General features: G+C 39.9%; 1 protein-coding gene across 1 annotated transcript in view; it reads right to left on the bottom strand.

Moving 5' to 3' along the window:
- The window catches only part of ACSS3 (acyl-CoA synthetase short-chain family member 3), a gene marked incomplete at its 5' end in the record, with an annotated part of 89,887 nt that overhangs the window by 74,102 nt on the left and 258 nt on the right, over nt 1–15,527 (bottom strand). The window contains one exon of the mRNA XM_010561971.1: nt 8,258–8,402. Within this exon, the coding sequence (XP_010560273.1) occupies nt 8,258–8,402 (145 nt within the window). The remainder of the gene's footprint in view (nt 1–8,257; nt 8,403–15,527) is intronic.

Below are 15,527 nucleotides of genomic sequence, written 5' to 3'. Positions count from 1 at the left end.
CGATAATATAGCATTACTCACTGCTTCTCTCTTCAGTGGGAACACATGTTCAGATTTTCAGCAACCTGAGACAGTAACATCCAGAAGCTCCAGATGTATCTGACCTGTGTTTGCATTAAATACAGAGCTCATCCACAATAAACTGCATATTTCTACACTTCTGCCTGAGGATTTAAGAAAATGGAAACATAGAAGGTCGAAGCACCCATTGCTTGCATCAGAAGATAACAGCATAGCTTCCATTTTTTATAAACATTTCATAAATTCCTGCTGTTATTTTCAAACACAAGAGTGAATATGTTTATAAGGCAAAGTCATCACCATACCAAGCTGAAAACTCACACAAACTAAGGTGCGAATATGATTTATTTGTAACAGACCTCTTATATTAAATGTTACTGATTATCAAAAGAAAATATTTTTAATTCTAGACCTATTAATACCCATCTATGAAACTGACATATGCTGTCAAAACCCAGCAAAAATCAACAAGGCCTGGACATGTATACAAGTAGAATTTATTGCCATACTGGCATTTACAGTCATTTCTAGATAGGACTGGTGAATGTAATTGTAAGTAAGAATAACAACTCTACTTCCAAAGGAAAATTACTTTTCTACACTTCCTACTGTGAACACATTAAAATCTGCAAACTCATTGTAACACAGAGCTAATATCACCTATCTCAAAGAACTGAGAAAACTAATCCTTATCTTTGCTGCTTATGAGACTCTCAAGCAGAGTGTTGACAAAAAGGCCAGAGGCATTGAAAACAATATTTAATGAGTAATTTTATAGTCAGTGTAAGTATGGATAGTAGGCAATAAGGAGTTATACACAATGGATGAGTATTATTATTCATTGTTATTATTTTATAATTATTAATGATGATGAAAAGGGTAATGTTTGCCTGCTAAAGGAAAAAGGCATCATTTAAAGATCATAATTAGTAATTTTGTAATAGAAGATTCCCAGTACCTGTATACAAGCTATATAACTGGTACTTGGTTGTAGGAGAGAGACAGTGAAGAGATCTGCATGTACTTAAGTCATTTTTATTGAAACCTATCATAGGTAAATTGTACTTAAAGCAGCATAGATGTAGCATGCTGTAGACAGGAACCACATGTCTTCCATGAAAACCCAGTAATCACCTGTCTGCACCTAATGTCCCCACCCTAGAGAGTTTAATGCCACTGAAGACAATAACCCAATACAATATGTACGTATCTGATTTTCCTTGTGCCCTTTCCCTCATCCTTCTGACAGCTGGGGAACATTTGGGCTACATAATAAAACACTGTCTCTATCTGCAACTATTTGGAAGACTAGGGAACATCATAAAGCAGGTTTACATTGACCTTAAGACTGATGTGGAAACCCTGAAATATCCAAGCAATCACTCTTTCTAAAAAAAAAAAAGGGGGGGGGGCAGAGGGAAGAGTGAGTAGTAACATTTCATTAAACTGTTAAAAGCCATGAAACCTTCCACTTTGTTACAGTTGTTGTCATTTATGGTTTACATTAAGACAATGTACTTTATCACTCAAGATTTTACAGTTGCTATTTTCCTACCAGCATGCTGTTTCTCCGCTTTTCTTCAAGTTTAAGATTGCTCTATCACTTTAATATATTTGACACTTCAGTAATAAAATCCTTCAGACCAAGTGATATAATAAGAAACTCAAGTAGGCTTTCAGCTTTGAAGATCTGGGCTTAAATTACATTTTATCAAATGCAAGCCCCCAGTCAGCATGGCTTTATTTTCACCCAGCCACCAAAAAAATACTACATCTGTGTTAGCAGTGGAGGTTTGGAGAAGTACTGCAGTTCTGAAGTAAACCACCTGGCTGTCCCTAGTACAAAAAGCAGTTTTGGTCCATGCCAAAAGAATTCTTCTTAGAAGATATTAAAACAGAAATTCCACTCAAAATGCTCAAAAGAGGGATTTCAAACCTTCCTGGGTTGAACAATGACTGGGTCTCACCAGTGTCGAGTCCTTCAATGCAAGCTAAACACAAAAGGATTCTTCAAATACCAAGAGCTCCTGAAATATCCTGAAGTGCATCTCATGGCGTAAAAAGAGCCACGCCACATACACATTCCTCTAAACCAAAGGAAGCAAGTCACCTTATGCTCTTCAGCTTCTCCACTGTGTTGTTTTTCCAAGACTACTAAAGGAAGTACTCCTTCCTACTCTCCCACCCCTTGATCAGCCTCTTCACTCTTCTGTTACTCTTCTTAATTATTGTCTCCTCCTTTTACTACTGCTGCAAAAGCTTCTCCAGCAGATGCACCACCCTGTTGCTAACATCAAGCCTGCTGCAGAGTGGCAGCGGACCGACAAGTGGTGCTGCATCCATTTCAAGTACATGAAGACCATCCTTCAGAGGTGGTATGGTGCATGTGCCCCTACCGCAGAGATCTTGAACAGATCGTCAGGGGAGGAGAAAGCACTCCACCAAGACCCACTGCTCATCCACAGACATCCAAGGGCATCCACGGTCATCCATGCCCTTGGTACCAGGATCAGTAGTCCTGGGACACAGTCAAGGGAAAAGCATGGCAATGGTGCTGCACAATGTCTACCTGCCTGCAACCCCCAGAGGACCCCCACAAGACAACATGCAGGAACATCCCTTCTCTGCCACGGCAGGCAATGGGAACTGCAAAATCAGGGGTCCAGATGCCCGCACGAGTAAGCGTGCATACCCCTTTCCTGTACATGTATTGAGCGTGGGACTGTGTTTAGGAGGTTTCTGGTAGAATTAGGACACTGGTCGCAGAGCTGTGGAAAGGCAGTGTGAGTCTCTGGATTGACTGTGAGAGCTGCTATGCCTTGAGAGACGACTCCCCAGGGGCCGCGAGCTGTGAGGGAAGTTCTGTGGAGCAACAAGCTCTATCAGAGACCACGTGCCCCATCCCAGCTCTGCCTGTGTGCCAGGCACAGTCCTGGAAACCACCTAAGTCATGAAGTGGCATGCCTTGATAACAGCTCTCCTAGGCTTTTGCACAAACCCCCAGCCACACTGTCTCAAATGCAGTGTATAAAGGACCTACCTTGTGGTGGTAGTCATGCTGGTACCCTCTTTCACAAGTGATAAGAAAAAATATAAATCAGGATGATTTCTATTCCTTTCTCATACAGCCAGACAGCTGCTGGGATTGCAGCTAGTTGCAGTAATTTCTCCTTCCTTCTTTCAGATGCCAAGTTCTTTGGATTGAGAGGAAGCTGGGGATTTTGGGGAAAGGCCATTTTCCTTCCTGGTTTGGGAGGTCGGCTGTGGACTGTGTGTCTCCAAGGAGGGACTGGGATGAGATGGGGATTCTATACTACTTATCAGCTTGGTATGGATTTAATGTTTGATCAGAAGTGATGCCATGGCATTCACTCTGCAGAAGAGATGGGTTCCAGACAACCATTTGCCTCAGAAGGGATTTCTGGTACTTGTGAAGGATGGCCCAAAGTGTTCTGCACAACTCCTACAGCATCTGTGTTCCCCTAAAAGGGCAATATCCACTTGGGGTGGGGAGAGAAATCAAGCAGCAGTGAGAGAGATGAGGGGTGAGCATGGCACTTCCTAAAGGAATCCACAAGTCAAGGAAGCAAAGATTTGTGGTGTAGCTATGTTCAGACAGCTTTGAAGTGAGCGATGGGACATTCGGTTCAAAGCATGAAACTAAACCTAGTCCAAAGTAAAACTCACAAACCACATATAGTGGAAATGTCAGGAGCCTCAGCAGTTAATTTAGCATGGTTTTGCTTCACTCATCTGCCCAAGCTGCACCAAATTATACATTACTGTCGGCATTGCTGACATTGACATGCTGCAGTACAACTACCTTCAGTCAGGAGAGATCAAGTTCCAGCTGCTTCTTCAGACTTTTACAGTGCACTTGGAAGTCTTTTGTGTGGAATGTGAAAAACCCAAGACACCACTCTTTGTAAATTCCTGATTAGTCTCATCTTTTAAAGAATACTAATATTGATATTTTTTAAGAGCTACCCCAGTGACATCACAGTTAAATCTTTCTAGGACATGCACTAAAGAATGCCATTTGAGATTTAAATAAGATAAGGAAAACCAGCATTAAAGAAGTCTAATACATAGTTTTATGAAGATAATGTTGCTTTACCAGACAAAGAGGATAAAAAGTTGGGTTGTCAGTCTCAGTAGGATTTTCTGTCCCTATTCTAGTTTTGATTCTAAATCAGCTCTGAGAAAAAATATCTACAAATGAAAGTCACTATTTCTAGCTAAGAAGGAATTGGTCATTTTTCAAGGCAGAAGGCAAAGAAAGAAGATGGAGTAAAGCATGAAGAATGAGAAAGACTACTAGAAACAGAACAATCTGGGTGATTCCTCAGTCACGTACAGGAGATACGAGCAGAGCAAGACAGATACACATATAAATCCAAACTGACAATGGCTAATACAGCTATTTTGGAAGAATATGCTTTTAAGGTGGGTAATTATGGAAAAAACCTTCCTACAGAAGAAATTACATCCTAGTCCACTGTTGATAACCTGAAGCCCTTCTTTCTCATCCATGTTTTTGTAACATTCGATGCTGTCAGAGACTTGGGGGGGTGCTGGTTTTACTAATCCCATCACGTTACTGCACTCAGAAATTGTTTATTACGACACTGAATTCAACATGTTAACTGTGAATTGTTACTGAATTACAGAGAGAAATCATACTGCTTTTGTGCACATGATCTGTCAAGAGTCAACAACTGCAAATAATATGACTCTCAAATTCTTGAGATTTCTTTTTAGCAAGTGAGGTATTCTAGAGAATACACCCAATGATGTAAACAGAAGGGTTTTTTACCTAACAACCTTTGCCTTAACTTGAAAATGGTAGTATTTTCCAACACAATCAGAAAATTTGTTTTTAAATGAACAGAAGCCATTGCTCCTTATTTCTTCCAGGTGTCTTTATACTTCCCTAATACTACACAGGCTCAGTAATATTTCTAACAGAATTTGTGTCTCCCTTATCTTTTCCTGGCACCTCACTACTGGAATTAGAGAATCTCCCAAGGCATACTCAAAACTTTCACCTACATCCCATTTCACTGGCTTCAGTCCAACATTGTAATCCCCATTTAAAGGCCTGTAACAGGCATCAGTAAAGAAAAAAGTCCAATCAGTACATTCCGGAAGACTGTTATGTCTTAAATTTGCTAAATTTCTCCACTCTGCATTTGGAAGATTTCATCTGTAACAACATATAATTAACACACTTAAAATGCAACTTAATGCACTATGTACAACTTCACTTTTAACTGACTGTAATTCTCAAGACTTTCCAAGTGTGAAGACAGTATAGTTGTACAGAATATCAACACAAACTGATCTTGCCATTATTTATATCAATAAAGAATTGCTGAAATTGTCCTGCAATTCTTCTGTTCCAGTTCTGGCAAAAAAAAAAAAGTTTCCCACAGGTTGGGCACCAAATATCCACAAGCTTCCAACATTTCTCTCAATTATTTATAGTTTAGCGGTGCTTAACTTCAAAATTGCAGCATCACTGTAGCTCATAGGTCTGAACAGCAGTAAAACAAGTAAAAAGGGTAGGGATAATTTGAAAACAGCAGGCTTCCTGAGTACACAGCTCAAGCTATCCCACCCTCCCTAAGGAGCCTTATTATCTCCAGCCAAGCACCTATGTCATTTTTTTCATCCTTACCACAAGTTTGATCCTGGAACAAATGGTCCAACCTGCTACAAAACTCTGCCTCTTCCCATCCTGTGACCCACAGTTATCCTACATAACTTCTGGTGAATCCATCTATAAACTCCAGTGTTATTATGAATTCCACCACTTCAAGTGCTGATCTCTTGTAGAGATATTTTGAACAGGCAGCCTCTCTGAAAAGACATTGTCATTACACTAAGCTTACTGGCCAGACAGACTACTAGATATTCATTGGATATGGACAGTCCAAACAACAGTTTGAACACAGATACACACTGTCAGGCTATTTTAAATTGGGAAAGGAACTCAGGAAAGAAGGCAAAAGGCTTCTTTGCCCGCCAAGAGGTTCATCAACTTTGGTCATGTGTCTGATCTGCACTCATACTGATCTACAACAAAACATTTGACGCACTGAAAGTCTATTTCAAAATGACAAGATACAGTACTTTTAGCTTACGCTGCTGAGCAGACTGAGAACACAGTGGCAAGCAGTAACTGAGGGCTGTGAGCCAAACGTCATCACCCACGCTCCACAGGGGTTTTGGTAGGCCTTTTCTAAGTCTCTCCTAGCACCTACAAGATCCATGACACAAAATATAGCAGACCACGTCTCTCCCACTTTCAGCAGATCTCTTTGTGAATACCTTTGTTATCAGGTGTCCAGTAGTTACCAGGTAAGCCAAGTTAAATTTAGTCCACAAGAGTGGACTAGAAAGCTTTCACAGACAAGATATTAATCTCAAATCCTGCCTTTCACTTACATTCCCTTTTGATTAAGAAGAAAAGCAAACTGTAGAGAATTCAAAAACAGTATTTAGATAGGAGTCAACTACCAGCAAGATTATAATGAATGTCTGAATGAATTCTGCTATATAGTCCCAGAAAACTTAAACCAGTTCTTCCGTTCAGTTTGGTAAAGCTGCTGTAAGAGGAAATGTGGAGGAAAGGATGTGTACATCAACTAGCAAAATTTTCTCATTCTGCACAAATCTGCCATATCCTAAAACATCTAATACACTTATAGAGAATAGAGACACAAACTTAGGAGACTTCATACCAACATCAAGCTTAAAAAGCAAAACAAAGGCTACTTTTCAAGTGCTTTTCAGAGGAAATTTCTACAGAGAAAGTCCTTTAAGATAATTTACATTAAAATGTTGTATTACTTCATTAAAATAAAACAAGAACGTATTTTTATATGTATATGTATGTATAAATTAATTTCATATATACACGTATCTATTATGTATATATTTTTATATGGCATACGACACAAAATTGTATATATAAAAGCATAACTTTATATATATTCTATATATTATATACATATAAAATAATAAATAAAATTAGATAAGGAGCTGGGCCCTTTTAAAGTCTTCTGATTTCTTAAAACATCGAAGCTAGTTGTTCTAGCTCCCGCATACTGTATGGTAACTTCCAACTTCTTTTTTGGACTTGGTAAACCAAGAGAAAACTGCTGAGGAGTAAATATTTTCTATATTTTCCTTTAAAAGTTGAGTGCAGTACGGGTTTATCATTTTTTGTAGCTGTATGACTTCTCTTTTCTTGCAACAGTGGAATAAAATCCTCACAAACTGAATTACTGTATTGTGAACCTTATTTCACATTTCAAACCACAGGTTCAGATTACTCCAGACACTACATGCATATCTGAGGTAGAGTGAGTGTGTTCCATTTGCTGTAATGCATCTTGCACATTGAAATACATTAAGGAAGAACATGAGTCTGACTCCAACGTTTCTTTGTACTCAGTGTTAAGTGCAACCACTACATATGACTGGAAGAAAAAAGCCAGCTAAACAGAGGAGCGGCGTGAGGGCAAACCACCAGCTGACAGCTGTGAGAGCGGAGGACCTTGAATGGGGCAGACTGCAAACACCCATGGTGGCAACAACCCGCGGTCAGGCACTGAGTAAATCTGAATGGGCTGATGCAGAACCGGGTATTCAGGACCCCAGCTGGGGGTAAGCTACCTCAGCCGATGGGGAAGTCGAAATCCACAGACCTTCCAGACAGAAAGCTAGCGCAGGGCCACCAGCACCCCCACTACAGCCTGCAATGGGGCAGATGACGCAGCTTGCTTTAGAGCTCCTCCCTGTTAAATTTCATCTGGTTTTACACTCAGTTATGCGCAGCAATAGCCAAGGTACACATCTTCATTCCTACAGAACTGAATTTTTGTCCATTGTAGCAATCATCAAGTGGCTTGACTAATACTTTGCTTTACCTTTGAAATATGAAATAAGAACTGTTGGGGGGGGAGGGGGGAATCCAATAGCGAAAAGTTCAAAATTTAACCAACTAGGAAAAAAATTATTAAACTGCAGAAGATAAAGAAGAACTAGAGGAAGATCAAAACCTCTTAGATGCAGTATAACTGGGTACAGGTAGTGAAGCTTATAAATCAATACTGAGCACAGCAAAAGGAACAAACTAGCAAGGTAGACCATTTCTACCTCTCTCGTATCTACCTGCTGTGCAATATTTACTGCCCATTTTCAGTAACAAGGTTATTCTCAAACATACCTGTTCAAGAAGTTCCTTATATGTTATTTTCTCCTTGGTATTTGTTACAGGACTGTCATAAATAATGGCAATTTGGTCTCCTCGTCCATTCTCAACATGACGATCTACAGCATTGTAACAGATATTCAGCTCTCCACCTACAAACCTAAAAAAAAAGTTGGAAGTATGTAACATCCAGCCTTCCAAACTAATAAGACTATTCTTTTGCATTTTATGGGGTTTTTTTAAGGAATGAGAGCATGCAATTAAAATATAGCTCATAAAACATTATACCCTTTTATATATTTTATTTATATATTATATATTTATATATATTCAGATATTATATATATATATACATTTTTTAGTCTATAATCTCACCATTTACTCAAAAAGCTAAATAAGCTTATTAATGAAAACAGTGAAAGTGAAGCACTGTACCGTCATTGACTTAACTAAGAACCTGCTAAACTTGGTCCCGATTTAACTTATTTTTCATCAATCATTCTGATTTTTATAGCTAAGATTTCACAGAAAAAGCACACATTCACATAAAATAATCTGACATTATGAAAATACGTTATCATACTACTTTGTATTGGCACGCACACGTACCCATTTTAAGAAAAACAGGTTCAGGACTCAAAATATTCTTATTCATCTCTTGGCAATAACAGTTAAGAATACAAGCATCTGTTATCTAAATGAAACTGACCCCAACAGTTATAAGATCTTATAAATTTGTCTGACATTCATAATGCATTTGACATTACCGTGTTTTACATCAGTGACTCAAAATCCCCTGTAAAGCAATGTGAGTCATAGTCTCCTCAACAGCCAGATATTTACAGAAAATTGTCATCTTCTAATTAAAGAAAAACGCTTCACAAACTCAGGTTCCATTTTTATTGTCATTTTACACAGGAAAAGAAAATTCAAGTGCAGCATAATCCTCAAGTAAGAAAATAAAGAAGGCATCAGATACAAAGATGACTCTACTAACTGAAAGATGACACAAAATCTAAAAATTAAAGTTCATGCTAAATAATGCTCTCTGTGTTTATTTTCCTATCTGCACGTATCTCTCTACAGCAATAAGAAGAGCAACACACAGAAAAAACACAGTTGAGTTTCCAAAAAGTTCTATGGGGATGCTCTACTGTGATAATGTATTGTTATAACGTAACTAGAAGTAAAAACAGACAGCCTGAAGTAACCCACTACTAGTTGAAAAAGTATTTCCCTTTTCACCTTTCCTGTCTAGTAAAGGACTGCTCTAAATCAGGATATTTTATATATTATTCGTCTATCCATATGCACAGAAGTCAAAGAATGGCAATTATTAAACCAAAACCAGTTAGGATGTTTAGGATGCAGCAATCTTTTATTATGACACCTTTACAATGCCATTAATGAGTAGAAAGTGGGGGGCCAGGAAAGTAACAAAAACATTCTGTACTACAAACCCCTTTCCATAAAAGAAGAACTGTATGAACAATAAAGGACTGGTGGTTGTTTCATGTAATATAGAGAAACTCTGTATTACTGTCATAAAAAGTTGTGTAGGATTCAGGTCATCCATTGATTTTACATCAAATGACTGCAGGATGATATGAACAAGGGAACAAGGGAGTGCAGCACCTGGGCTACTATATGTAACCACCTAAGAACAGTCAAAACATGAGCAAGCACTGGAGCTTTGATTCTTCTAAAGATACATGGCAACATCAACACTGTCACATAAGTTTTTAACAATTGTTTGCAAACAAGTATGTGAAAGAGACGTGACTGCAAGTTGAAACAAAACCCAAGACTATCTGGACAGTGTAATGAGAGCTTTGCTACCCCGTTCAGAAGGAGGGAGGCTCTTACGGGATCAGAGAAACAGAGATGCACCTACCATGACCATAACTGCAAGACCTTCACTTCTCTACTGTCACCCAAGGACATGCTCAAATACCTCATTCTGGCTGACAAATAAAGCTGCTTGGCTTTGAAAAGCTGCCCTGTGCTGCTGCAAACTTTGGTTGATGCAGCGATTCCCAAGGAGACGAATACCTGTGAAGAACTCTGATTTGCCTGAATAAGCTTTAGTTGGAAAGAAACAGCAGCATGAAACCAGGACCCAGTCTTGGAATAAGGACATCAATGAGATGCTCCTATTTAAAACAGAGGTCTAGAATCAGAAAGAAAATATTCCAATAGACTGCAGAAAGATCAGAGGTGGATCTGCAGGATGTTTGTAAGAACTGCCAGTAAATCTTGCCATAATAGGCAGGACTGTAAAATGCTAATCTGTTGCTAACCAGACAATTATCTCAATGAGGCTTACCAACTGAATCCAAGTCTGAAGAACCTTATTTTAGGCTGTGTTCCTAATGCTGAGAAATTAATAACATTCAACAAATGGAGCAGAGGAATAGTAAAACAAATAAAAAGAGTAAACAGTAACGAGACTAATATATAAAAGAAACTGCATTCAGTTCACTAGCAGTCTCTTTGAAGAGCTCATCTACCGTTCACTGGTGCTATGGTGGAAAAATATGACAAGGTTCTTCCTGTCAAAAATTGCAGAAGAATTTAAAACTGGTTGTAACATCAAAACAGCTTGCTTTACAGCAACATTTTAAACCAATATTCTGACAATATCTACCTATCCTTTTGATAAGTCTTTTTTCCCCATACAACCATGAAAGCAGCTGCCTTTGATAATCCACATTATGCATAACTAAGATCTAATAAGGCATCTTTTTAATAACTGGAGTGCAGTTACCCACATTAGGACCCTCTTAAGCCTCTTCAGAGCTGCCTACAGCAGTCACCTAGGACTTGCTGCTTCTTCGTGACTGGGGCTCGGCGCCTCCCGTCTCACCCCGGCCCTGAGGTCTCGCACAGTTTCTGTTGTTTCACAAACAGGAATCTCAAGCACATGCACTTACCTCTTTAATCATACTTTAAAATGACTACTCTGTTAACCTTTTAGAGGTAGGAGTAGAAGAGGGCATGAAAGCACTGATCTTCTGTTCATTTTTTACTCTTGGCAAGTCAGTCAGTTAGGTCTTCCATAGCAGGACTCCAGTTACATAGGGCTTAACACCTACCATCTATGGCCTGGAAATTTTTTTTTACTGCATTCAGTATTTTTTTGGATGTGACAACAGCCTACTTGCTATTAACTAAATAAGTATAGTAGTGAAGAAGGCAACACATAATTACGCCTTAATTCACTTCACTCAAATATTCAAAAGTTATGCTTTTATTTCCAACACTATCTGCTATCTGAAGAATCAAAGTAGTTGTATTCAGAGACAATTTTTAGTATTCTTTCAATGGTTCAGAAGCAGAGATAATTAAGGAAAAAAAAAAAGAAAGTAAAGGCTCTGAATAAAGCTGGCATATATGCAAAAGAATGATACATTAAAATTATTTTGCACCACAACTGTAAAAAAAGCATATTGCTAAAATCCTTTTTTGCCATGCCGGGTACATATACTTCTCCAGGCTGGCTTCCCAGGAATCAATGGGATGTTTTTTTTAATTTCTCTAGATGAAGCAAGAACAGAAGATGAATAAAATGTTAGACAAAACCACGACAATATTAGATATTTTGAGATAATACTATGTTAATTGATCCAGTCACATTTTTCAAAGTGTAAGCAACATTTGAATAGCAATCTGTCCAACACTCCTAAAGTTCAAAGGGGATTTTATATTGCTCTCGCATCTTAGAATCAGGGAAAAAACATAACTTGCAAAATTGCCCTCTGCCTGCACACGTTAGGAAAAACTGTTTCCACGTTCCTAAAGAAATACTTGCTTTAACCTTTCTAACTGGGATTCCACAAGATCCCAAAATAATCTGTTGAAGTGTTTCACTTTCTTTAGCATTAAAAAGATTTTTTCTTTCTAACGCCTAAAATCTACATCTCCCTTGTTGCAATTTAAGACTTCTAGTTTTGACCTCTTCAAAGCCAACTCAAAGAACAGTTTTTCCTTCAACTTTGTAGCCAAATTCTACATGTTTTAAAACTTAGGTCTCCTTTTTGGCTTCTATACCAATTTCAATTCCTCCATCCTTTTCTTGACCAATCATGCTTTTTTGCTCTTCTCATTATTTTTGATGTGGGCAAAAACGGATGATGTTTTGCGCCACACCAGCTGCTGATGCAGGTCAAAACACTCAATGGTACCTGGGAATTACTGCCTCAACAAAACAGCCAGGGGATGGTGACATTGATCACATAGCTTTCAGAAATCATTTTTGCATCCTACTGACAAAATACTGGTATTTCCAATGGCAGAGACTAAAGCAAACGCACTAGGGCATGCTGCACATTTCTTTCATGCTCTTACAGTATCTAGAGAGGATGAATTGGCATTTCCCTTACAGCTACATTTTACATATGTTAACCGCCTCCTTCAACTTCTTCAACTGAAGTAAATGAGACTGGAAAATATATGAAAACTATGTTTCCGTAAGTATCGGGTTTGGCAACCAAAAACATAGATACTGCAAGAAATGGGTATTTATTAATTGACCTAATAATATGTTATGAATAGATAAATTCTAAGTCAAGAAGCACATACATGAACTTCTTAATACTATTTTTATGGTCTCCATAAACTGCTTCCTAGGTAAACCTCAGAACCAGAGCTACATCTTCACCCTGTTAGACCAGCAAGCTATGTTTTTCTTGGAAGCCTGGCCTCTTCCTCAGTTATGTTCTGTCCTCTTCATTTTCTCTTCAACATGTCCTCTGAAAGAGCCTCTAGTATCTTCTCTCTCTCTTATATTCAGTCTTTTCCTCAAAGAACTTATCTATCTGTCGTTCTGCTGAGCACACTGAATGCTGGTAACCTTGCGGGACTTCAGAGGCATTACAGTACTACACTAGTATCACATACAGCCTGTTATCAATTAAGGTGAACTTCAATAAAAAAAGTTGCATATTAAGACATTAAAGAGGATTACACAAATCTGAATTGCTTAATGTTCTATTATCCACAACAGAGCAACAGATACCTGACATCCAAACAATAATTATGGCCTGATGTTGAGTCTTCAGAGACTTCCATCTTTGCATAATCCCACAAAATCATGGACTGGTTGAGGTTGGAAGGGACCTCTGGAGGGAAACTGGTCCCACCCCCTGCTCAAGCAGGTCCATCTGGAGCCAGCAGACCAGGACCGTGTCCCGATGGCTTTTGAATATCTCCAAGGATGGAGACCCCACAACCAACTCTGTGCCAGTGCTCAGTCACTCTCACATTAAAAAAGTGTTTCCTGATGTTTGGAGGGAACCCCCTGTGCTTCAGTTTGTGCCTGTTGCCTCTTGTCCTGTCACTGGGCACCACTGAAAAGAGCCTGGCTCCGTCTTTCTACGTCCCTTCAGGTATTTGCCCACCTTAGCGAGATAATTTCAGTCTGTGGCAATCTGCATCCACAGAGGGAGAAGAATGCAAGTGAGAAGTGAGGCCAGAAAAGACCCTTGGAAGATAAGTCTGACTTCAGCCCATGAAACTTTATCCAGTTATCCCTGCTGTAAGGCCAAATAACTTCCATCTGAGAAGTCACAATGCTTTACAAAGACCTAACCCTGTTACTTTCAGCTAGCAAGCTTGTCATGCTCAGCAAATCAAACCGTTTGTTTGACACAATCTGATAGCAAAATCATGCTCGCTGGCATGTATTAATTCTCATACCTTAGTTCTTAAAAAGTAACCATTGTATTGACTTCTTCATTATTCTGTTCAGGAATGCCAGAGCCAGGGATCTTTACTGGTCTTTAATCATAGAACCGTTTACACTGGAAAAGACCCTTAAGATCCTTGAGTCCAACCATTAACTTAGCACTGCCAAGTCCACCACTAAACCATGTCCCTAAGGGCCACATCTACACGTCTTTTAAATATCTCCAGGGATGGTGACTCAACCACTTCTCCGGGCAGCCTGTTCCAATGCTTGACAACCCTTCCAGTGAAGAAAGTTTTCCTAATATCCAACTTAAACGTCCCCTGGCACAACTTGAGGCCGTTTCCCCTTGTTCTATCACTTATTACTTGGGAGAAGAGACCAGCACCCACCTCACTACAACCTCCTTTCAGGTAGTTGTAGAGAGCGATAAGGTATCCCCTCAGACTCCTTTTCTCCAGGCTAAACAGTTCCCTCAGGTGCTCCTCATAAGACTTGTGCTCCAGGCCCTTCTGTAGTCCCTAATTATGCAGGCAATCCTACCTGCCCTTTTTGCATAGTGCCAAGACCTAAAAATCAAGGTCAGTGGGCCCTATCCATCTGTTTTAGGCCTTCTGACTGTTATACAGCCCTGCAGACTTAAAGAGATTTATCCTGGCTGGGTGCTATTTAACATTCAGCTTAAGACACACAAACAATTTTCAGTACTAGAGGTGCCAAGCAGTAATGTCAGACACCAATAAGAAAGCAAGCTCCACTCTACGCGTTCTGTATCTCTTCATGCCGGCAGATTTGAGAATGATTAATATGTTTAATTATATTTTTAGAATGATTAGTATTTTTAAATTAAAATCAAACCAGAAAAATACAAAAATGGCAAAGAATGTCAATGTACCAAAGACGACCCTCATCCTGCTTTGCCTTTTTCATTCTATATCGTCTTCTCCTTGAGAAAAGATCAAAGAGCATGATGTAAACCTGCTGAAAAAGAGGCGTTGGTGGTCAACACAAAATTTTAACAGGGCGATTGCCTTTGAGGAAGTACTGAAAATCCTGTCTGGCAATTTAGAAGAAGGATATCACGTTCTGTCTCAGGGCACTCTGCCACTCGCCACACGGGTGTCTATACACCGCAACGCCGATGCTTCTGCCAAACGCTGCCTTAACCACATCCTCTAAATTATGACCTACTTAGATAGTTTAAGCAACTCCGAAAGCCACCGCGTCCGTCTTTTCGCACACCTGCCTCCCCTGGCACCCGGTGCCGGGTTTCCCGTGCTCGCAGCAGCCCGCTCCCCACCCAGGCCCAAAAGGGGACAGACTGGAGAGCGCGGGGCGCGCTCACCCTCCTCACCCGGGCACGCGTGGGCTCACGGAGGCGGACATCACACCTGCCCCTGCCCGCCAACCGCCCTCTCACCCCAACACGCTCATCCCTGCCGCTTTTAATCATTAAGCGGGACCAAGGGTAATCGTTAAACTCCCCCCACGCTCTGCAGCCACCTCCCCCTGCCGCAGCCCACCCCGAGTACATGCTGGGGTAGTCTCGTCTCAACCGCACCACCCCCGCAACCCGGCAGACGCGCAGCCCCACCCGCC

This window comes from Haliaeetus leucocephalus, unplaced genomic scaffold (assembly GCF_000737465.1).
Source record: "Haliaeetus leucocephalus isolate CR32 unplaced genomic scaffold, Haliaeetus_leucocephalus-4.0 Scaffold151, whole genome shotgun sequence".
NCBI lineage: Eukaryota > Metazoa > Chordata > Aves > Accipitriformes > Accipitridae > Haliaeetus > Haliaeetus leucocephalus.
This window is presented reverse-complemented; position numbering and strand designations above follow the sequence as displayed.